The 25,739-nt window shown below is 41.8% G+C and overlaps 1 protein-coding gene across 1 annotated transcript; it reads left to right on the top strand.

The window, feature by feature from the left end:
• Positions 1–4,765: 4,765 nt before the first annotated feature.
• LOC121584328 (inward rectifier potassium channel 16-like) lies at positions 4,766–23,230 on the top strand. The gene is made up of 2 exons (XM_041900148.1): positions 4,766–4,853; positions 21,831–23,230. The coding sequence occupies exon 2, from the start codon at positions 21,841–21,843 to the stop codon at positions 23,062–23,064; it is 1,224 nt and encodes a 407-aa protein (XP_041756082.1). The 5' UTR covers positions 4,766–4,853; positions 21,831–21,840; the 3' UTR covers positions 23,065–23,230.
• The last annotated feature ends 2,509 nt before the right edge of the window (positions 23,231–25,739 follow it).

The raw sequence follows: 25,739 nt of genomic DNA, 5'->3' as shown, positions 1-25,739 counted from the left end.
GAAACAGAAACATTTATTGAGATCAGATGTTTTATCGATGAGACAATTAGCAGAATTTCGGCCCAGTTTCACCTAGTTCCATTCTCTCCCACTACCTGCGACTGGACTTCCTCTCACTACCATATTTGGTGGTGAGAAAAGGTTCTAAATGGATGCTTCAGCTTTATAGCCTGTGTGATGTGTCTGGGTTAGCCCTTCTGTCTGTGCCTGTATCTTTGTAGTGACTGGGTGTATTGACACACCATCCAAAGTGTAATTAATAACTTCACCATGCTCAAAGGGATATTCAATGTCTGTTTTTTTTTTTTTTACCCATCTACCAATAGGTGCCCTTGTTTGCGAAGCATTTGAAAACCTCCCTGGACTTTGTGGTTGAATCTGTGTTTGAAATTCACTGCTCGACTGAGGGAGCTTACAGATAATTGTATGTGTGGGGTACAGAGATGAGGTAGTCATAAAAAAATTATGTTAAACACTATTATTGCACACAGTCCATGCAACTTATTATGTGACTTGTTAAGCAAATGTTTACTCCTGAACAAATGGGGTTAAATACTTATTAGCTCAAGACATTTCAGCTTTTCATTTTTTATTAATTTGTAAAAAAAAATCGAAAAACATAATTCCACTTTGACATTATGGGCTATTGTGTTTAGGCCAGTGACAAAAAAAACAACAATTTAATCCATTTGACTGTATATTCAGGCTGTAACAAAACAAAATGTGGAAAAGTCAAGGGGTGTGAATACTTTCTGAAGACACTGTAGGTACACTCTTAGAATTAGTGATGACTCAAGAAATCCCTGGAGATCCTCAAGGAACCATTGCTAGTCAATGGTTCATAGTTGCACATTTGGTCAGTTGAGGGGTTCATGGAGGAACCTTTAAATGTTTAAATGTAGCAGAGGGTTCCTGGAGGAACCCTGGACTAGAGGTGTGGCTTAGTATGGGCGTGGCATTCAGATAGCTATTTTTAGGCCACCCGTGATAGTAAATGTCCTTCCTGTTCATCTGTTCTGTTGTATTGTCATGTTAAGGTTGAACACTGACAACTTTGTAGTGTCAATGATGTGTACAGAGGTGTATGAGTGTGTTTTTGGGTTGTCACTTCTTGCAACTGTGGGGTAGTAATGCATAAGGTGATGGGTTAGGTTTAAAGGTAGACTCAGCGATATTACGTGGATCCACATAGTAAACAGTAGTAGTGGGTCAATTTCCATAACAACCAGAGGGGTATACTACAATTCAATGTAGATCTACTCAGGGTTTTCTAAAGCTAACTTCAGTTAGCTTCACAATCCAGCTCAGGCTTCATCCGTATTATGCCGGTGGATATTGCTCGTCCGCCTGCCACTAACACTAGCAGGATTGTAACTGCTAGAGTGGCTAGTCGAATGGTGAACTCTTCATTGAGACAATGCTGCAACATCAATCCATGGGCGAGTCAATGCCACATTTCCATTTGTGCCGAAATCAAAATTAAAGAACAGTTATCTTGCCAAATCATCCGGCTGTGGTGTGAAATAGGCTTTTAGAAGTGCCGTCTTTATTTTATTACTTATCGTTAATGCTGTCTTTGGTGTGCTTTGGTGTGCTTATCAATGCACAAGCACCTCTTTTCCACTCCTATCGATAAAATAATTGTATTAACACATACAAAAGTTTTACTGTGCGTACAAAATGTATAATGTTATATATATATTTTAACATTACTATTTTTTAACACACCAAAAAAATATTTGATTATTGGAAAACCCATAGTAGATCTAGCTTGACTCATAGTATACCCCTCTGGCTAAAAGGTGAGCCACATTCGTGGTACCAGTTATCCCAAGTTGAACTAAGAGTTGATCAAAGTTACCTCACTAACTCCTCAAACTACATTCGTAGTATAGGGCTCAAAAGACTTGAAGCGTGAGGCTAAACTTCTCCACTGTTTTGGTCCTGTAGCTACCACGTTGTAGCAGAGTGAAGCGCACCCGTGCACATGCGGAGATACTCTGTGTGACAGCAAAGTCTTCCAACATGCTCGTCTCAATGGGTGCATACACTTTTGTCAAGTTTATTGTCACCGCCTTTCAAAGTGTGTAGCATTCTGAGGATAAAAATGGTCAGACTTGCACCTACATGTCGACTGCATGACTGCATGATTATGTGATCTGTCACGACTTCCTCCGAAGCTGCCTCCTCTCCTGGTTCGGCAGGCTTCAGCGTTCGTCGTCACCGGCCTTCTAGCCACTGCCGCTCCTCATCTCATCATTCCATTTGTTTTGTCTTGTTTATTACACACACCTGGTTCATATCCTCTCATCATTACCTGTATAAGTGTTCCCTCTGCCCCCTTGTATTTGTGTGTGATTGTTTATTGTGAGGAGAGGGAAGCTCGGTTGCGCTCCTTGTATTTTGTATTGCCGGGGTATTTCCCTGTGTGCCTTGTTGGCTGTTTTGCGCACTGGACCGTTTTGACGCATTACTGCGTAACTCTGTATTCCGGAATAAACTCTGTTATTCTGTGATTTACCCTCCTGCACCTGACTCCTTCAAATCACCTATCACATGATCAAATGTCATGAAGTTTTGACCAGGGGCGGTGTGTTCATTAGGGCGATATGGGCGACGCACTGCCAAACGGGAAAAGGAAGGGATTTTTTTTCTAATCAATTATATCACGGCAACAGTAGTTATCAGTGTTCTAATCTAGACGTCTGATCTGCCACTAAATGTCCAATCAGGCTAAAGTCGTGCTTCAAATGGCCCCCGCCCCTTTTTGGGGCGATTTCAGTCAGGTTGAAAATCGCCCCAGAAGTCTCTCATAGACTCTCATGTAAAATCTTTTTTTTCAAATATCAGAGCTTTCAATACAATCTCTATGGGTTCCGGGAGGGCTTGCACTTACGCGCTTTCGTCATACGTAACATAACCATGAACGTAACTAAGAAAAGAGCGGGTAGCAGCGTCAATCAATTCACGTACTACTGTCAAGATGGCTAGCGTTCAGTGCAACCTCGATTGTCTCTTTAAAAGAAGTTCCTTTTTGTCGGCGAACAAATCAAGATAAATTGGCAACGAAACAATTAGGACCACCCAGACCAAATTTAATAATTCAACAGGTTTCTACTAAAGGGGGAAAGTCCTACACCCGAGGATTTTCCAAAAATTGGTACGAACGAAAAACCTGGCTAGCAGGCTGCGATGTAGCTAATGCAGTCTTCTGCTACCCCTGCTTACTCTTTCACCCTGAAGGCGGCACGGCAGACAGCACCGCTTGGACAGCGACTGGTGTAACGGACATGCACCATCTTTCAGAAAAGATTAAGAAACATGAGCTGTCAAAGACCCACATGGATAGCTGTTTGAGATTGTCTGCTTTGGGGAGAGTGAACATTGCCACTCAACTGGATGAGGGATACAGGCTAGCTGTCCGCCGCCACAACGATGAGGTTAGCAAGAACCGCCACATCCTCAGCCGGCTAATCCAGTGTGTGAAGTTTTTGCGGAGTGTTTGAGTTAGCTTTGCGAGGCAAAGATGAAACTGAGGGCTCCACCAACCCTGGTATTTTTCTTGGACTTGTCAACTTTGTGGCACAATTAGATGAGGTGTTTTATGGAAATGCATATTGTTTATGCAGTGTTGAGGAATGTGAAAGAACACCCTTGATTATTTTTACTGTGATAACTTATTTTGCTTTTGTAAGCCAACACTTTTGAGATCAGTCAATAAATGCTTCTGGTATTGACTTATATGCTGCCCCTGTCTTCATGTTGTTGCTGGACATATCTTTTTTAAAATGTGTGTAGGTCACCTAAATCATCAGAAAAATTGCCCCCCCTGAGAATTTTTTCAGGAGCCGCCACTGGTTTTGACTGCAAGTTTCTGCAGTTGCTCCTCACCGACTTCGTCCTGCAGCCATCGCCTGCATTGTGGGGGGCTCTATTGTTAACAAATAATCAGGGTGTTTTTGTTTGACCCACGCAAACGTGACCAAAGACATGACTGAAACAGGAATCAATTTGCCGTGATTTATGTGTACAGTGGATATATACAAATACATGTGAGGCTCTCACTCACTGATTGATTTTACAATGTGTACACACATAATATTATGATTTCAGTTTGTGAGTATGTCATATGGGGGTTAGAAACATATTTATTTCAACATTACAAAGAAAACATTTAGTAAACAATGGCAACACTGCCATGTTGATCTGAGCCTTGCTGTTAGAAAACCACGTTAGTGTCCAACTTTCACAGATGCACCTCCCCCGATTTAATTCCTTGATTTTCGTCTATGGTCAGTTGCTTTAGCCTTAGCACTCAAACATGGCCAATATCTGCTGTGCTGCTCATGGCAAAGTCATCTCGCTGAGTCTACCTTTAAATTATGAGGTCAATGTCAATGTGACCCGCCAGATTCAGAAGCTTGAATACCCCATTAGAAAAAAAAGCTTGAAAACCCCATCAGAGTTTTGCCCCCCAATAAACTACAATAATTCATGATGGTTTTTATTTTATTTTAGTTCGTTTTGGAGTCAAACGTAATAGTTTCAGTATAGTTTTAGTTTTCAAACAGATTTGTTATTTTATTTAAGTTTACTAAATCGTTTTTTCATGATTAGTTTTTAGTTTTAGTTTACTATAATAACCTTGACACACACACGCACACACACACACACCTTAGGGGAGGTGTTATTCTTTACTTTGTGAAGCTACAGGTGGGTTGATTCATTCAAGCAGGCACGGACATTGTTGCACCTGTACCAGTCTCTGCTCTGGTGCAACCCTACACAGGTAGCAGCCTCATGCACAGGTAGACGGACTCCGGACACTGATTCATCAACTACTTTTATAACAGGTATGAAACAACCATGCATTCTCGCTCTCTATCGCTCTCTCTTTTTATTCCCATACAGAAGAAAAATATATATATATATTTAACGTCACATAAATAAGTACTTGAGATACATTTGCATCTTTACTAAAAAGCATGTAATGCCTGACAATATTCCAGAAATGCATGGCTATGACATCTAGTCTACAGTGTGGCCAAAGTAGTTCAGTTCATGTAACAGGATTGACCTTAAAATGAGTGAGGGACAGACGTAAATGAATCACTAATCACATGAAATAAATAATAATCTTCAGAAATAACTTTGTCAAAGCAACAAAATAACTTGGCCTTTACAATGATGGTGAAAACGTAAGAGTATTTTATATATATATATATTTTTAAATAAAGTTTTATTGTCACATACAGCGATTGGACCTATATTAAAGGGCACTTCATTTCATATAACAGACGTTTCTAATTAAATATTGGTGTGCTTTACTACTTTTTCAAAAGAAACCAAATCTATACGCAGATTAGTGCTGGGGATTGTTCGGTGTCAATGTTTCGTGTTCAGATTGAAGTGTTGAGACACAACAACTAAGTAAGGCTAGAGTGTAAACTGACAACTAGAATCTTACAAATAGGATCTGACAACTAGGATCTGACAACTAGGATCTGCTGACAACAACAACAAAGGAAACCCTGAGAGAGAACATGTTGTAATCTAAGGTATTTAATTACAGACCTACCACGCATGACTGGTTTTACAAAAAAGGGGAGTTGTTGTCAAGGGTGATAGGTCAAGTTTGTTGATCAAACATCTTCCATGTCTGTGAACTTTTATTCAAGGTTAAAGTAAAATCTATAGTAAGTCTCAGAATATCAGCCCCTAAATGCTGTTGCATTTCTGAGATGTCAAAAAAGCAAGACAGAGACAGAAGAGAAGTAAACAGAATTATTACATCAAGGTAAAGTAAGTACTTTGTCTGAATGTCTAGAAAGGTGTAAACAAATATTTATGTAAATACCTCTCTGGGTGAATGACAGTAATTGCCATTTGTTTGTTTGTCACTAAACCATAGGTAAGACTTAACCCAAGCGTGACAAAAACACATGTAAACGTAAAGTGGCTCAGAGTTGGAGTGGTGATCTAGGATCAGGTCCGGCCTGTGTATTCATTTGAATCTAAAACACAAAACTGATCCTAGGTCAGCACTCATACTCTGACATGCTTTATGAATACGGGTCCTGCGCTGCTAGTAATATAATGTTCTTGAATGCTCTAGATTGCCTGGCCACAGAGGAACTGAAGGTTAAAAGGGGTGACAGAGGGCCCAGGGCATTACAGCAGGCTGGGGCCACCCGCATGAAGTACACCGTTCTGTGCCAGTGAACCCTGGATGGGGTGGCAGAATGTTATTACCTGAATATTAAGTGAACATGTAATGGATATGTAAGCAAGGGCCCTGAGCGGTACAGGAAATAAACCCTGTTTGTTGGCCAAAGTGGTTTTCCTCGTTTCATCCCTTTAGTCCAGTTGTCCCAGAATCAGTGCCATTGTGGAACAGGAGCTAAACTAGCCTGGTCCCCAGATCTTGCCATTGGTGTGACAATGACCGTAGGAAAAAACCACAAACAGATCTGAGACCAGGCTGGAGCTAAGCTTTATGCTATGATTCCCTGTCCTGCTCGCACTGGATCTGTGTGTTAGAGAAAAGTTTACTGTAGGGCATAGCCTGCTTTACTTTGGTTGTGTGTACTTTATGTAGGTGTTGCGTCAGCTGTGCTGTTTTGTACACAAAAGGCATAAGCTCCAGCAACAGGCTAGAGGCTAAATTGCAGGTGAACTGTGCAGGCATTGGGTGCAGTAAGGCAAAGGTTTTCAGCACAAACTTGCATTCTGGAAGGGCACGAGCTTTGCGGAATAATACTGCACACAAGCAAGCGATGTGTGTGTATGTGTATGTGTGTGTGCGTGCATATGTTTGTGCACTGTGCACTGTGCACAGCCAGGACAGTCAGCGATGAATGGAGTGAATAGATGCCCCCCCCCCGCAAAAAAAACATTTCAATATATTTAACATCATGTAAAAATATATTTTTTAAACATTTGCATCTTTGCTTAAATACATCTAATGACTTAAAATGTATTCCAGAGATGCATACAGTGACTTATTTCACATTTTGCTATGTTACAGCATGAATTGAAAATTGATTTTTTTAAAAATGTTTTACCCATCTACACACAATACCCCATAATGACAAAGTGAAAACATGTTTATAGACATTTTTGCACATTTGTAAAATGAAATATCTAATTTACATACATTACAGGTCAAAGGTTTGGACACACCTACTCATTCAAGGTTTAATCTTTATTTTTACAATTTTTTACATTGAAGAATAATAGTGAAGACATCAAAACTATGAAATAACACATATGGAATCATGTAGTAACCAAAAAGTGTTAAACAAATCAAATATATTTTATATTTTATATTCTTAAAATAGCCGCCTTTGCCTTGATGACAGCTCTGCACACTCTTGGCATTCTCTCAACCAGCTTCATGAGGTAGTCACCTGGAATGCATTTCAATTAACAGGTGTGACTTCTTAAAAGTCTATTTGTGGAATTTCTTTCCTTCTTAATGAGTTTTGAGCCAATCAGTTGTGTTGTGACAAGGTGGGGGGTATACAGAAGATAGCCCTATTTGGTAAAAGACCAAGTCCATATTATGGCAAGAACAGCTCAAATAAGCAAAGAGAAACGACAGTCCATCATTACTTTAAGACATGAAGGTCAGTCAATATGGAACATTTCAAGAACTTTGAAAGTTTCTTCAAGTGCAGTCGCAAAAACCATCAAGCGCTATGATGAAACTGGCTCTCATGGAAGACCCAGATTTACCTCTGCTGCAGAGGATCAGTTCATTAGAGTTACCAGCCTCAGAAATTGCAGCCCAAATAAATGCTTCACAAAGTTCAAGTCACAAACACATCTCAACATCAACTGTTCAGAGGAGACTGTGTAAATCAGGTCTTCATGGTCGAATTGCTGCAAAGAAACCACTACTAAAGGACACCAATAAGAAGAAGAGACCTGCTTGGGCCAAGAAACTCGAGCAATGGACATTAGACCGGGGGAAATTTGTCCTTTGGTCTGGAGTCCAAATTTGAGATTTTTGGTTCCAACTGCCGTGTCTTTGTGAGACGCGGTGTGGGTGAACGGATGATCTCCACGTGTGTAGTTTCCACCGTAAAGCAAGGAGGAGGAGGTGTTATGGTGTGGGGGTGCTTTGCTGGTGACACTGTCTGTAATTTATTTAGATTTCAAGGTACACTTAACCAGCATGGCTACCACAGCATTCTGCAGCGATACGTCATCGCATCTGGTTTGGGCTTAGTGGGACTATCATTTGTTTTTCAACAGGACAATGACCCAACACACCTCCAGGCTGTGTAAGGGCTATTTGACCAAGAAGGAGAGTGATGGAGTGCTGCATCAGATGACCTGGCCTCCACAATCCCCCGACCTCAACCCAATTGAGATGATTTGGGATGAGTCGGACGGCAGAGTGAAGGAAAAGCAGCCAACAAGTGCTAAGCATATGTGGGAACTCCTTCAAGACTGTTGGAAAAGCATTCCAGGTGAAGCTGGTTGAGAGAATGCCAAGAGTGTGCAATGCTGTCATCAAGGCAAAGGGTGGCTATTTGAAGAATCTCAAATATAAAATATATTTTGATTTGTTTAACACTTTTTTGTTACTGCATGATTCATAGTTTTGATGTCTTCACTCTTATTCTACAATGAAAGAAATAGTTTAAAAAAGAAAAATCCTTGAATGAGTAGGTGTGTCCAAACTTTTGACTGGTAGTGTATATTATTATTATTATTATTATTATTATTATTATTATTATATTATATATATCCTTACTGTAAGTGATCTCTGATATAATATAATATAATTAACATGAACAGAAGAAAAAAAACGACTTGACATAAATATCATACTCTACTCGGCCTCTGTGGAAATCCCCTATTATGACGCTGCATAGAGAACAGTGCACACCGGATAGAATCAAAGAGAAAATGTGAAACTTAATCTGACCACAGTGTAACTTGATTCAATTAAATTGAAGACCTTTATTCTGGTGCATAGGTAACTCATGTTTTATTGCCTGTTTTTCACCAGTGTGCTGTGGATTCCTTCCTATATTCCTAGCTTCATCTCTACAAAAAAAAAATGCAGTACTACACTTGTTTTAATAGATTTAGATTAATAAACAGATTTTACTAATTGAAATATATTTGTATGAAACTATCAACATCAGGAGGGAACAAAACACTCGGGGGCACGTCGGATCATTGATGCTTTTATGAGATAAACATCCACATGAGACAAGCTAGAATTATCCTTATTAAACTTAATGCATTTTAAGGTTCAAAGCCGGGAGCTGTACAAAACATTACCAGGGACTCGGCACCTGTTACCATATTTGAAGGGGGCCGTTGTGAACTTCTTTCCTTGTTGGAGATACACTGGGCATATTGTCCTGGGAGGCGTGGGCCTTAATTAAGCGATATTTAGCATGACTGAGTGTGCATCCCAACTGGCAACCTATTTCCTATATAGTACACTACTTTTGACCAGGGCCCATATGGCTCTGATCAAAAGTAGTGCACTATATAGGGAATAGGGTGCCATTTAGGACATATAATGGGTAATGTAGGTTGATATAATTAGGGCTGGTCACAACATAGCGTAGCTGGGGCTAAGAGACTCTGTTTTTCATGCACTGTGTGTACACTGCACACAACTGTCCTAAACTTTTTGTCATAAAGCTCTTTCAACCTCATTTACTACACAGTATGTTGAGTTAAGTCCATTTGGATTTGTGTGTTATATTTTCAGTTTGAACATTGACCATAGTCGGTGTAAATATGTGTTGCTTTAGGCTAAATACATAGACTATACTGCTGTGATTCAACGTTTTATGACCAGTGAAGTGTCATTAAAGTGAGCGTTATTCTACTGTATAACAGTCTAACAGTGGGAGGATTAACTTTCACAAGGAGACAGTTATGGTAATGTGAAGATGATTCGCAGACATACACTGAGTTTCCATTCAATAATATATTATTGTCAGAATTACAACATTGTGGGGGCCAAAATCATAATGTTTTGTTTCCTTCTTTAATTTAAAGGTATTTACATTTTGGAGAAGGATGGGTTATGGAACGTTAGTATAACTTTTTTCTGTATAACCTTATATTCTGGCAATGGGGGCTACATCTTCTGCCAGGAGGAAGCAGAGTTTGAGACCAGAAAGTCTAGTTGACTCAGATAGCAGTGAGTCAAACCCCATTCGTTTTGGGCGGAGGAGAGGAGTGATTGCGCTCGGACGGAAAAAGGGAAAATGCTTTCAGTGGTGTGTGTGTGTGAGTAGGGAGGATGCTCTCAGTGGTTTGGCTGTGATGGAGCCTACTTCTGCCCGTGATCACACAATGAGAGTGTTCCAGTTTCCACATTAATTCTTGCCCTCAGCCTCAGTCTAACCTAGACCAATTCAGTCCTGTGGCGCTTCCTTTACTGACTTGTAGACAACACAACACTTTTGACTCCACCCAGATAAAAGTCACTTCAACGGTGGGCCATGCACTGCCTTGCATGCACAACCTCATCCATCATGCATTTAGTGTGGCAGGTTTAAGATGAGGGCAGAATTATTTGACCAAGTACACTTCAAAATCGAATGACTGTTGAATTAGTACTCTGAAAGTAACACTATCCAACCACTGGCACCTAACTCAAAACATGTATTTTTGCTGGTTCTACAAACAATCAACCTGTCACAAAATGTAATCCACCCTAGTTACTGTAAGTGTTACGTGTTTCTCCTTAGATTACCTTGGTAAGACAAAAATATATGAGTTACAGGAAGCCCTGTGAGTGGCAGGGCAATAGAAACAAACTGCAGTAGGGAAAAGCCCTGTGGGTGGCAGGGCAATAGAAACAAACTGCAGTAGGGAAAAGCCCTGTGAGTGTCAGGGCAATAGAAACAAACTGCAGTAGGGAAAAGCCCTGTGAGTGGCAGGGCAATAGAAACAAACTGCAGTAGGGGAAAGCCCTGTGAGTGGCAGGGCAATAAAAACAAACTGCAGTAGGGTAAAGCCCTGTGAGTGGCAGGGCAATAGAAACAAGCTGCAGTAGAGAAAATCCCTGTGAGTGGCAGGGCAATAGAAACAAACTGTAGTAGGGAAAAGCCCTGTGAGTGGCAGAGAAATAGAAACAAACTGTAGTAGGGAAAAATACACCTCTGCATAATCAGGCCACAAGATACTTCGAAGTAGCTGAAAATACCACAGAAAATGAATGGGGCCAATAGGGTCTGTTGCCATGGGTTTTTGCATCTCTGGGCAACTGCCTCATTGTGATAAACTGTATTGACACAGTGCATGGAGGCAGGAAAAAAGGGAATCATAGATGATAAACATAGCCAGATTGACATTTTAAAATAGCATCTTGAGAGCAGACAAAGTGCACCATGGGAGAAAATAAAAAATATGAAGAAGAAGAAAGAATAAAAAAATTAAACAGTTTACATGTGAATGAAATTATGAACAACCAGCTGTGGAAAAAAGTAGGCAATAAAGTGTCTGCCACTCCCCTCCTCTCTCTTTTTCCCCTTGTCAATTTGCCTTGTCTCAAAGTTTTCACTGTCAACAAAAGAGCGTCCTTAGCTTTCTTCTGTCTATCACTAATCACTAATGCACTAATCACTAATGCATGTGTGGCGGGTGATTAGGACGGAGTCAGGCGCAGGAGGGTAAATCACTGAATAAATTGTTTATTCGGTAAGACAGCGGTACGCCGCAATGCGTAAAACACTCCAGTGCGGTATTACGGCTCACTGGAGACAACAAGGCACACGGGTGAATAATCCCGGCGATACAAAATACAATATAGCTCCACCGAGCTATAGTAACCTCCACAATAAACAATCACACACAAAGACAAGGGGGGCAGAGGGAATACTTATACAGGTACTGATGAGGGGATATGAACCAGGAGTGTGTAATAAACAGGACAAAACAAATGTAATGATGAGATGAGGAGCGGCAGTGGCTAGAAGGCCGGTGACGACGAACACTGAAGCCTGCCCGAACAAGGAGAGGAGGAAGTTGTGATAGTACCCCCCCCTTGAAGCGCAGCTCCAGCAGCGCGCTGACACCGGCCTCAGGGACGCCCAGGAGGACGCGGAGCATGGCGAGCCGGATGGCAACGGTGGAAATCCCGCAACAGGGAGGGATCGAGGACATCCCTCACCGGGACCCAGCACCGCTCCTCCCGACAGTACCCTTCCCACTACACAAGGTACTGAAGGCCCCCCACCCGACGCCTCGAATCCAGGATGGAACGGACGGAGTATGCCGGGGCCCCCTCGATGTCCAGAGGGGGTGGAGAGACCTCCCGCACTTCAGACTCCTGGAGCGGACCAGCCACCACTGGCCTGAGTAGAGACACGTGAAACGAGGGGTTAATACGGTTTTCAGGAGGGAGTAGTAACCTATACGTAACCTTGTTTATTCTCCTCAGGACTTTGAACGGCCCCACAAACCACGGGCTCAGCTTCCGGCAGGGTAGGAGGAGGGGCAGATTCCGGGTTGAGAGCCAGACCCGATCACCCGGTACAAAGACCGGGGCCTCACTACAGTGGCGGTCAGCGTTGGCTTTCTGGCGACGCACGGCGCGCTGGAGGTAGATGTGGGCAGCGTTCCACATCTCCCCCGCGCGCCGAAATCAGTCGTCCACTGCAGAAGCTTCGGTCTGTCTCTGATGCCCTAAGACACATTGAAAGGGAGTTAGGTTAATGGAGGATTGGCGGAGAGAGTTCTGGGCATATAGCAAGAACACCGACCACTCCCCCGGCCGGTCCTGGCAGTAGGACTGTAGGAACATACCCACATCCTGATTCACCCGTTCCACCTGCCCATTAGACTTGGGGTGAAACCTCCATGCTGTGTAAGGGCTATTTTACCAAGAAGGAGAGAGATGGAGTGCTGCATCAGATGATCTGGCCTCCACAATCCCCGACCTTAACCCAATTGAGATGGTTTGGGATGAGTCGGACCACAGAATGAAGGAAAAGCAGCCAACAAGTGCTCAGCATATGTGGGAACTCCTTCAAGACTGTTGGAAAAGCATTCCAGGTGAAGCTGTACAGATTAACGTGGTACCTTCAGGAGTGTGGAAATTGCTCCCAATTTGAGGTCTTGGCTGATTTATTTTCATTTTCCCATGATGTCAAGCAAAGAGGCACTGAGTTTGAAGGTAGGCCTTGAAATACATCCACAGGTACACCTCCAATTGACTCAAATTATGTAAATTAGCCTATCAGAAGCTTCTAAAGCCATTAGATCATTTTCTGGAATTTTCCAAGCTGTTTAAAGGCACAGTCAACTTAGTGTATATAAACTTATGAGCAACTGGAATTGTGATACAGTGAATTATAAGTGAAATAATCTGTCTGTAAACAATTGTTGGAAAAATTACTTGTGTCATGCACAAAGTAGATGTCCTAACCGACTTGCCAAAACTATAGTTTGTTAACAAGAAATTTGTGGAGTGGTTGAAAAATTTAGTTTGAATGACTCCAACCTAAGTGTATGTAAACTTCCAACTTCAACTGTATGAGACTTCTGAAGGTAATTGGTTGCACCAGATCTTATTTAGGGGCTTCATAGCAAAGGGGGTGAATGCATATGCACGCACCACTTTTCCGTTATTTATTTTTTAGAATTTTTTGAAACAAGTTATATTTTTCATTTCACTTCACCAATTTGGACTATTTTGTGTATGTCCATTACATGAAATCCAAATAAAAATCAATTTAAATTACAAGTTGTAATGCAAAAAAATAGGAAAAACGCCAAGGGGTTTGAATACTTTTGCAAGGCATTGTATATAGATAATCCATCCACCTGACAGGTGTGGCATATCAAGAAGCTGATTAAACAGCATGATCATTACACAGGTGCACCTTGCACTGGGGACAATAAAATGCCACTCTAAAATGTGCAGTTTTGTCACAAAACACAATGCCACAGATGTCTCAAGTTTTGAGGGAGAGTGCAATTGTCATGCTGACTGCAGGAATGTCCACCAGCGCTGTTGTCAGAGAATTTAATGTTAATTTCTCTACCAATGTCGTTTTAGAGAATTTGGCAGTACGTCCAACCGGCCTCACAACCGCAGACCATGTGTAACCACACCAGTCCAGGCCTACACATCCGGCTTCTTCTCCTGCGGGATCGTCTGAGACCAGCCACGCGGGCAGCTGATGAAACTGTGGGTTTGCTCAACTGAAGAATTTCTGCACAAACTGTCAGAAACCATCTCAGGGAAGCTCATCTGCGTGCTCGTCATCCTCACCAGGGTCTTGACCTGACTGCAGTTCGGTGTAGTAACCGACTTCAGTGGGCAAATGCTCACCGTCAATGGCCACTGCAACACTGGAGATGTATGCTCTTCACGGATGAATCCTGGTTTCAACTGTACAGGGCAGATAGCAAACAGTGTGTATGGCATCGTGTGGGCGAGCGGTTAGCTCATGTCAACGTTGTGAACATAGTGCCCCATGGTGGCGCTGGGGTTATGGTATGGGCAGGCATAAGCTACGGACAACGAACACAATTGCATTTTATCAACAGCAATTTGAATGCACAGAGGACCTGAGGACCATTGTCGTGCCGTTCATCTGCCGCATTCACCTCATATTTCAGCATGATAATGCACAGCCCTATGTCACAAGGATCTGTACACAATTCCTGGAGCTGAAAATGTCCCAGTTCTTCCATGACCTGCATACTCACTAGACATGTCACCCATTGAGCATGTGTGGGATGCTCTGGATCGATGTGTACGACAGCGTGCCCCAGTTCCCACCAATATCCAGCAACTTCGCACAGCCACTGAAGAGGAGTGGGACAACATTCCACAGGCCACAATCAACAGCCTGATCAACTCTATGCAAAGGATATGTGTTGCGCTGCATGAGGAAATGGTGGTTACACCAAATACTGACTGGTTTTCTGATTCACACCTATACCTTTTTTTTAAGGTATCTGTGACCAACAGATGCATATCTGTATTCCCAGTCATGTGAAATCCATAGATTAGGGCCTAATGTATTTATTTCAATTGACTGATTTCCTTATATGAACTGTAACTCAGTAAAATCGTTGAAATTGTTGCATGTTGCGTTTATATTTTTGTTCAGTGTATAAAAACACAGATCAACGTAAATCAAACTGTACACAAATATGTAAAAGAGGCAGGATTTTCCACTTCCTAATTATTCAGTCCAGCTGAAAATCACTTATTCTGTCCAAACGGGGAAACAGACAAGGCAAGGTCAGGGGTCAGAGAAAAAATGAAAAAGAAGCAGTGGCTTAAACTTCAAGTGCAATTACTATAATATTTTAACCCCAAGGGGTGAAAAAACGCTGTCATTTCAAAAACAATTTTTTGACCCTTCTGAAATGTTAGGACTTTGTCAAGCAACTCGTAACTAACAAAAAACACAATTGACAATGATTTCTGTGTTATATGGGGGAATGAAAATTAATCTAACTTTTGTACACTAAGCAAAAGAGAAAATACTCAATCGTGCACTTTGTGATAAAAGCACCACATTTGGCACAGAGGTAAATGCAAGTACCCTGAAAAGTTATGCAGCCAATATGCAGCCACCCCAGATGGGGGGTATGGCAGTCACTATAACTAAAAAATAACTCAAGAATTGAAATACATATTTTGCCTTAAATCAATGTATCTGGTGAGAGTCTCATCTTTGAGATTCAATTGGAACTGAGTTGATAGCCCAAAGTTAGAGCTAAAAGTCTGATGGCACCAGCACCCATATCACCCATATCGGAAGCCATTTTAGGTCATACCGGTATGTCAGATAAGCTCAATCACCAATTTCTCAGCCTCTAAGTATCACAGAAAAACAACACTTTTAATAAATAACAGACATGCTCATGAAATGAATTTGAACAAAATAACTGTTAGAAACATAAAAAAACATTTTAAAAACATATATTTTTAACATCAAACTTGACTATAAATGTGTGAACAATTTTAAACGTATGCTTATTTTGGAGAATTTTAACCATTTACTTGTTTTACAAAAGGTTAACTAGGGTCGATGTCCGTGCCCTCGAGAAAATTGAATTAGCATAATACAAAAATCACCATCAAAATGTGTCTGTTTAAGATAGAGATACATGTTTTTTTTGCATGGGCTGTGTCTCAATCCACCGGCAGCCTTCCACCTGTGCTGGAAGGTGGCCAAGCTACAGTGATGTAGATATAAGATCTTTCTTATATCTCTCAGATATAGGACAGACACTTTAAAACAAACTTCCTATTGATTTATTTTTTGACTATCTGTTTTCCATGTTTGAATCTGTTATTCAGTAAGTTTCTATGGGCTAATAGCAGTAAGGCAAAATTCAATGTTTCATCCCCCAAAAAATGTTGATATGTTTTTGATACATAAAGGGGTCCTAAATGAACGAACGGCGCCAGAGAAGATGGCTGCCGTTTTACAGCCCTCTAACCAATTGTACTCTTATGTGTGTTTTTCCGCGTTATTTGTAATTTATTTTGTACATAATGTTTCTGCCATCGTCTCTTATAACCAAAAAGAGCTTCTGGATATCAGGACAGCGATTACTCACCTCGTATTGGACGAAGATTTTTTCTTCAACAAGGCGGCCGCGAAGGATATCCTACAGACACCCGACAAGGCCCAAATCCCCGTCATTCGCATGAGGAAGAGACGGAGATATCGTGGACGTAGGTCGGGGTGCCTTGTAAGGATCCGATGGCAAGCGAGTAAACTGCCACTCCCATCAATCCTATTAGCCAATCTTCAATCATTGGAGAACAAATTGGATGACCTAAGATTACGGTTATCCTACCAACGGGACATTAAAAACTGTAATATCTTATGTTTCACCGAGTTGTGGCTGAACGACGACATGGATAACATACAGCTAGCGGGCTATACGCTACATCGGCAGGATAGAACGGCTGACTCCGGTAAGACAAGGGGTGGCGGTCTGTGTATATTTGTAAACAACAGCTGGTGCACAAAATCAAATACTAAGGAAGTCTCGAGGTTTTGCTCGCCTGAGGTAGAGTATCTTATGATAAGCTGTAGACCACACTATTTACCAAGAGAGTTTTCATCTATATTTTTCATAGCTGTCTATTTACCACCACAAACCAATGCTGGCATTAAGATTGCACTGAATGAGCTGTATAAGGCCATAAATCAACAGGAAAACGCTCAGCCAGATGCAGCGCTCCTAGTGGCCGGGGACATTAATGCAGGGAAACTTAAATCCGTTCTACCTAATTTCTACCAGCATGTTAAATGTGCAACCAGAGGAAAAAAAACTCTAGACCACCTTTACTCCACACACAGAGACGCATACAAAGCTCTCCCTCGCCCTCCATTTGGCAAATCTGACCATAACTCTATCCTCCTGATTCCTGCTTATAAGCAAAAACTAAAGCAGGAAGCACCAGTGACTCGGTTAATAAAAAAGTGGTCAGATGACGCAGATGCTAAGCTACAGGACTGTTTTGCTAGCACAGACTGGAACATGTTCCGGATTCTTCAGATAGCATTGAGGAGTACACCACATCAGTCACTGGCTTCATCAATAAGTGCATCGATGATGTCGTCCCCACAGTGACCGTACGTACATACCCCAACCAGAAGCCATGGATTACAGGAAACATCCGCACTGAGCTAAAGGGTAGAGCTGCCGCTTTCAAGGACCGGGACTCTAACCCGGACGCTTATAAGAAATCCTGCTATGCCCTCCGACGAACCATCAAACAGGCAAAGAGTCAATACAGGACTAAGATTGAATCGTACTACACTGGCTCTGACGCTCGTCGGATGTGGCAGGGCTTGAAAACTATTACAGACTACAAAGGGAAGCACAGCCGCGAGCTGCCCAGTGACACAAGACTTCCAGACGAGCTAAACCACTTCTATGCTCGCTTCGAGGCAAGCAACACTGAAGCATGCATGAGAGCACCAGCTGTTCCGGATGACTATGTGATCACGCTCTCCAAAGCCGATGTAAGTAAGACTTTTAAGCAGGTCAACATTCACAAGGCCGCAGGGCCAGATGGATTACCAGGACGTGTACTCCGAGCATGTGCTGACCAACTGGCAAGTGTCTTCACTGACATTTTCAACATGTCCCTGACTGAGTCTGTAATACCAACATGTTTCAAGCAGACCACCATAGTCCCCGTGCCCAAGGACTCTAAGATAACCTGCCTAAATGACTACCGACCAGTAGCAATGACGTCTGTAGCCATGAAGTGCTTTGAAAGGCTGGTCATGGCTCACATCAACAGCATTATCCCAGAAACCCTAGACCCACTCCAATTTGCATACCGCCCCAACAGATCCACAGATGATGCAATCTCTATTGAACTCCACACTGCCCTTTCCCACCTGGACAAGAGGAACACCTACGTGAGAATGCTATTCATTGACTACAGCTCAGCATTCAACACCATAGTGCCCTCAAAGCTCAACACTAAGATAAGGATCCTGGGACTAAACACCTCCCTCTGCAACTGGATCCTGGACTCCCTGACGGGCCGCCCCCAGGTGGTAAGGGTAGGTAACAACACATCTGCCACACTGATCCTCAACACGGGGTTCCCTTTAGGGGTGCGTGCTCAGTCCCCTCCTGTACTCCCTGTTCACCCATGACTGCATGGCCAGGCACGACTCCAACACCATCATTAAGTTTGCCGACGACACAACAGTGGTAGGCCTGATCACCGACAACGATGAGACAGCCTATAGGGAGGAGGTCAGAGACCTGGCCGTGTGGTGCCAGGATAACAACAACCTCTCCCTCAACGTGACCAAGACAAAGGAGATGATTGTGGACTACAGGAAAAAAAAGAGGACTGAGCACGCCCCCATTCTCATCGACGGGGCTGTAGTGGAACAGGTTGAGAGCTTCAAGTTCCTTGGTGTCCACATCACCAACAAACTATCATGGTCCAAACACACCAAGACAGTCGTGAAGAGGGCACGACAAAGCCTATTCCCCCTCAGGAGACTGAAAAGATTTGGCATGGGTCCTCAGATCCTCAAAAAATTCTACAGCTGCACCATCGAGAGCATCCTGACTGGTTGCATCACCGCCTGGTATGGCAACTGCTTGGCCTCCGACCGCAAGGCACTACAGAGGGTAGTGCGTACGGCCCAGTACATCACTGGGGCCAAGCTTCCTGCCATCCAGGACCTCTATACCAGGCGGTGTCAGAGGAAGGCCCTCAAAATTGTCAAAGACTCCAGCCACCCTAGTCATAGACTGTTCTCTCTGCTACCGCACGGCAAGCGGTACCGGAGTGCCAAGTCTAGGTCCAAAAGACTTCTCAACAGCTTCTACCCCAAAGCCATAAGACTCCTGAACAGCTAATCATGGCTACCCAGACTATTTGCACTGCCCCCCCACCCCATCCTTTTACGCTGCTGCTACTCTGTTAATTATTTATGCATAGTCACTTTAACTCTACCCACATGTACATATTACTTCAACTACCTCAACTAGCCGGTGCCCCCGCACATTGACTCTGCACCGGTACCCCCCTGTATATATAGCCTCCCTACTGTTATTTTATTTTACTTCTGCTCTTTTTTTTCTCAACACTTTTTTTATTTTTTTTTTTATTTTTACTTTTTTGTTAAAAATAAATGCACTGTTGGTTAAGGGCTGTAAGTAAGCATTTCACTGTAATGTCTGCACCTGTTGTATTCGGCGCATGTGGCCAATCAAATTTGATTTGATTTGATTTAAAATTCTAAATCAAATAGCTAAATGATCCTTGGTATGACCAGCTGAAAACAATTCCATATGTTAGCTTAGTAGGACCCCTCCTGCGTAGACTCTTTTAATAACTAATCTAAAGAGGACCATCGCGCTCTCCCAAAAGTTTGGTTGTTGTGTAAAACCCGTAACTTCAAATAAGCAAAATGTGTGATGAGTCCGCACTCAAAAAGATGTAGCATAAAGCTTACTTCATTTTTTATTTTATTTTCATTTCACTGCATCAGGGATAGCGTACACAGACATTTATTTTCATTTCACTGCATCAGGGATAGCGTACACAGACATTTATTTTCATTTCACTGCATCAGGGATAGCGTACACAGACATTTCACTGCATCAGGGATAGCGTACACAGACATTTCACTGCATCAGGGATAGCGTACACAGACATTTCGGTTTTGTAGCCTTCCTCAGTGTGTAGGTACACATCTTTTTCATTCAAAACAGCATTTATTGGGAACCGGTGAGCAGCAGAGGCATCTAATCAGGAATGATACTTTTCTTGACATCTCAGTCGACCAGACAGTTCCTACAGGCCCTAGTTTTGTCGTACCTGGACTACTGGCCAGTTGTGTGGTCATGTGCGGCAAAGAGGGATAAACAGTGAGCTCCAAAAGTATTGGGACAGTGACAATTTTGTTGTTGTTTTGGCTCTGTACTCCAGCACTTTGGATTTGAAATTATTTAATGATTATGAGGTTAGAGTGCAGACTGTCAGCTTTAATTTGAGTAAATGTTCATCCATATCGGATTAACCGTTTAGAAATTACAGCACTTTTTGTACATAGTCCCTCCATTTTAGGGGACCCAAAGTACAGTATTGGGACAAATTCACTTGTACGTATGTGTATTAAAGTAGTCAAAAGTTTTGTATTTGGTCCCATATTCCTAGCACGCAATGATTACATCAAGCTTGTGACTCTATAAACTTGTTGGATGCGTTTGCTGTTTGTTTTGGTTGTGTTTCAGATCATTTAGTGCCCAATAGAAATTAAAGGTAAATAATGTATTGTGTCATTTTGGAGTGATTTTTATTGTAAATAAGTATAGATATGTTTCTAAGCACTTCTACGTTAATGTGGATGCTACAATGATTACGGATAGTCCTGAATGAATCATGAATAATGATGAGTGAGAAAGTTACAGACGCACAAATATCATACCCTTCCAAATAATTGCTAACCTCCCCTGCTATTGTAATGCATGTCTTGGGTGTATGATATTTGTGTGTCTGTAACTTTCTCACTCATCATTATTGATGACATACTGTACATCAGATTTCACCAACATGTTTGACAGATTTCTAGATTGTTTTTAGTTAAATAAGGGTCGATTCTGAAAGTCAGAATTGAACGAGGTGTCTGGTGATAGATAGTATAAGCCAGTGTTGACAATAGACTTAATGCTTTTACAGCTATCATTGAAAGTAAGTATTTCGAAAAATCTAAAATTGAAGTCATCTTTATGCAACTTATTTTTGAGTGCGGACCATCACACTTTTTTGCTTCCAAAAGGTTCATAAAAAAAACTGTTACTGCTTGATAGACAATGTCTCTTTGAAATCATTACCAATTTGGGGTCAGAGAGAGAACAACCACATCTCAACTCAACTGCTCTCCGTCTAAACAGTTTATTGCCAGTAAACCTCAGAGAGAAGTCTCTCAAATCACCATCAAGTTGTTTCCAATCGCAGAAACGTTCCATTATAATGATGGAATGGCACAACCTCTCCCCATGAGTGTTCTCCTCCCTAACACACAAACACCCAACTCCAATCCACACTCAAAATTCCCATGACCCACCAACAAACAATGTGGGTGTATCTGGACGGAGTTTGCTGTTGTCCTTCAAATACCACCATACTCTAGTAAATATATTTGTTCAGATATTTTGTATGTTTGTTTAATTCTTAATTCATAATTTCGGAACCCAGAACCAAATATTGGCTTGGCCACCGGATCTAGAGACTACAATTCATAACAGTGACATTTTCAGTGTTATACAGTAGATAATACAATCACTGAACATTATTTTCCTATCTCTCTTATTCCCAGATCTTACAGGATGAACAAAGAGTACACCGAGGTCAGTCCCTATGATCCCTCCGTCGACACCTACACCACCACCCTGTCCGGGGTGAAGGTCGAGTTCAACTCCAAGCACAAGAAGTGTCGTTACGTCCGCAAAGATGGCAAGTGCAATGTCCTGTTCCGCCATGTTCCTGAGGAGTGCCTCATGTACGTCACAGACATCTTCACCACGCTGGTGGAGATCAGGTGGCGTGTCATGTTCCTCATCTTCGCCCTCTCCTACATCTTCTCCTGGCTCTTCTTCGGCATCCTCTATTGGGTGATTGCCATGGCTAACGGAGACATGAAGGACCCTAATAATGCCCCCTGTGTGTACGAGGTGAGGGACTTCACTGGGGCATTCCTCTTCTCACTGGAGACCCAGACCACGATCGGTTATGGTTTTAGAGGGATGTCGGAGAACTGCATGGTGGCCATCATCATTGTGACAGTGCAGGACGTCATCAGCTGTTTTATTGATACGTTTATCATCGGTATTGCTGTGGCGAAGATGGCATCGGCACGGAAACGGGCGCAGACGGTGGGCTTCAGCAACTGCGCCGTCATTAACTTGCAAAACGGGCAGTTGTGCCTGTCTTGGAGGATCGGGGACTTCCGCCGGCACCACATGGTGGAGGGGAAGGCCCGCGCCCAAATCTTCCGCCCCAACATGCACGCCACGGGCAGGGAGGACGTCCACTACAAGGACCTGGAAATCAAACAGAGTGATATCATTTTAGCGATACCAACCACCATCTTCCACATTATTGAGCCCAGTAGTCCACTCTACCGCATAAGCCTAGAGGAGCTTCGGAAAGACGACTTTGAGCTAGTGGTGTCCTTCACCTACACAGACGACTCGACGGGCATCCTGCACCAGACCCGCACCTCCTACACGCCCGACGAGATCCACTGGGGACATCTGTTCCAAGAGATGCTGAATGTAAACCGGAGATACTACAAGGTAGACTACTCCATGTTCCACCAAACTACTAAGGTCCTGGTTCCGGAGGTCAGTGCGGAGGAGTACGAGCAAAAAGGTTTTGGTGTTCCCCACGTCACTCCCCGTGCCCCAAATGCCCATGCATTAATCGCAAACCCCCGACTGGTGAATGGCACCCTAGAACCTGAGGTACATGTAGCCACGGTTGCTACTATCGCACCAGTTTGCGACGATCACGGACATTTGTGTCTTCTAAGGAACCCCATTCTGACATGACGATGCCAACACAATTTCATTGAAGCTGGCCAATGGCCATTCAGAAACAAATGAACTCAAGGACAATTTGATAATTTCTGCACAGGCAACAGTAAGAGCAGGCAGGCATTTTGTGCAGGCTGGCATGGTGGTGTGTTCTTAGTGGAATTTGCTTGCAGGAAGTAACCCCCCCCTCCCCTCACACACACACACACAAAAACTTGGAAACTTCTGCTGTCATGTTGCTTGCATTAAAAGTATCTATGGTGGAGTCACAATATAATACAAACAATATTACAATGTCTGCTCCTCAATATGATAAATAGGCTACTGAAATCAAAGAGAAAATGAATAAAAATAAGATAATCATGATTTTTGGGAGAGGTTATGGTAACTTTATACTGTTATCTACAACAGAAAGTACTGTATAGAGACTAATTTATTTTAAGAATATGTTTTGAGGTGTTATTTTGTGAGAGCGTTGTAAAATACCCGTTGACTTATTCCACATTTTGTTGTGTTACAGCCTGAATTCAAAATGGATTAAAGAAAAAAATTCTTGCCCATCTACACACAATACCCCATAATGTCAAAGTGAAAACATGTTTTTAGAAATGTTTGCAACTTTATTTGAAATGAAATACAAAAATATCTCATTTACATAAGTATTCACACCCCTGAGTCAATACATGTTAAAATCACCTTTGGCTGCGATTACAGCTGTGAGTCTTTCTGGGTAAGTCTATAAGAGCTTGCACACCTTATTGTACAATATTTGCACATTTTTATTTTATTTATTCTTCAAGCTCTGTCAAGTTGGTTGTTGATCATTGCTACACAGCCATTTCAAATCTTGCCATAGATTTCCAAGCCGATTTAAGTCAAAACTGTAACTAGTCCACAAAGGAACATTCAATGTCATCTTGGTAAACAACTCCAGTGTATATTTGGCTGTGTTTTAGGTTATTGTCCTGCCGAAAGGTGAATTTGTCTCCCAGTGTCTTTTGGAAAGCAGACTGAACCAGGTTTTCCTCTAGGATTTTATCTGTGCTCTATTCCGTTTCTTTTTATCCTAAAAAAACTCCCTAGTCATTGCCGATGACAAGCATACCCATAACATGATGCAGCCACCAACATGCTTGAAAATATGAAGAGTGGTACTCAGTGATGTGTTGTGTTGGATTTGTCCCAAACATAATGCTTTGTATTCAGGACACATTTTTTATTGCAAACATGATGCATGTTTTGAAATAGTTGTATCCTGTACAGGCTTTCTTCTTTTCACTCTGTCATTTAGGTTAGTATTGTGGAGTAACTACAATGATGTTGATCCATCCTCAGTTTTCTCCTATCACAGCCATTAAACTCTGTAACTGTTTTACAGTCTCCATTGCCCTCATGGTGAAATCCCTGAGCGGTTTCCTTCCTCTCCGGCAACTGAGTTAGGAAGGATGCCTGTATCTTTGTAGTGAATGGGTATATTGATACACCATCCAAAGTGTAATTAATAACTTCACCATGCTCAAAGGGATATTCAATGTCTGCTTTTTTGTATTTTTACCTATCTACCAATAGATGCCCTTCTTTGCGAAGCATTTGAAAACTTCCCTGGTCTTTGAGGTGGTCATTCAGAAATCATGTTAAACACTATTATTGCACACAGAGTGAGCCCATGCAACTTATTATGTGACTTGTTAAGCAACTTTTTTACTCCTGAACTTATTTAGGCTTGCCATAACAAAGGGGTTGAACACTTTTTGATTCAAGACAATTCAGCTTTTCATTTTTAATTAATTTGTAAACATTTTTAGAAACATAATTCCACTTTGACATTATGGGGTATTGTGTGTAGTGACACAAAATCTAAATTTAATTCATTTTAAATTCAGACTGTAACAGAAAATGTGGAACAAGTCAAGGAGTGTGAATACTCTCTGACAGCACTGTATGTGAGTATGCTGAACACAATGACGTACCAACACATTCCAGAAATGTTGAGGACAGCAGAATAAAGTGTTTTGCTTGTTGTGTGGTTAGTTTAAAACTACTTTTGTACATACGCTGTGTTTAATACACATTTACGTCTGTTGCATTTATACACTGATCATTAAAATATCTCCCCTATTCACTACACAGCAAATTGGCCAGTGTTAATTAGTGTTGATTTTTCAGTGTACCATTTCTAGTGTTGATTCAGGAGTTAAATTAACTATGTAAGCGTTAAATTAAAACTCAGTGGTGTGAAATAATCCCAGTGTTGGTGTTAATAACCAGAGATGAACCAAAACCACATCCATCATTATCATATTTACCAGCATGCTCTATTGCAGAATGATTTTTATAATTGTTTGTTTCAATATCTATGTTTGTGCATGTACATTGATTGATTAATTAATCTTATGCTACTCAAATATAAATAACATTTTTCTAAACTAATTCAATCTGTAACTTGGATTTATTGCACCTGTTACTGAAATGGTTGTTCCAGTTTAGATGCTTTAGGTAGTCTCATAGATGCTCTAGATGCTTTAGGTAGTCATTCTAAATGCGGGTTGCAGGTGAATAAAAATAACAAATGTTGGATATCCCCACTCTGGCTGCATTCAAATTCGCAAGCCAGCATAATGTGACATGCATTCCTAATGTGGATTGTAAACCATGAGTTTCAGGCCATTGTATTAGGGAAAACTAGGCCC

Source organism: Coregonus clupeaformis, unplaced genomic scaffold, assembly GCF_020615455.1.
Source record: "Coregonus clupeaformis isolate EN_2021a unplaced genomic scaffold, ASM2061545v1 scaf0993, whole genome shotgun sequence".
Classification (NCBI taxonomy): domain Eukaryota; kingdom Metazoa; phylum Chordata; class Actinopteri; order Salmoniformes; family Salmonidae; genus Coregonus; species Coregonus clupeaformis.
This window is presented reverse-complemented; position numbering and strand designations above follow the sequence as displayed.

What these genes read in the sequence shown, in the direction of transcription:
- LOC121584328 (XM_041900148.1), top strand. Translation starts at nt 21,841, where the DNA reads ATGAACAAAGAGTACACCGAGGTCAGTCCCTATGATCCCTCCGTCGAC.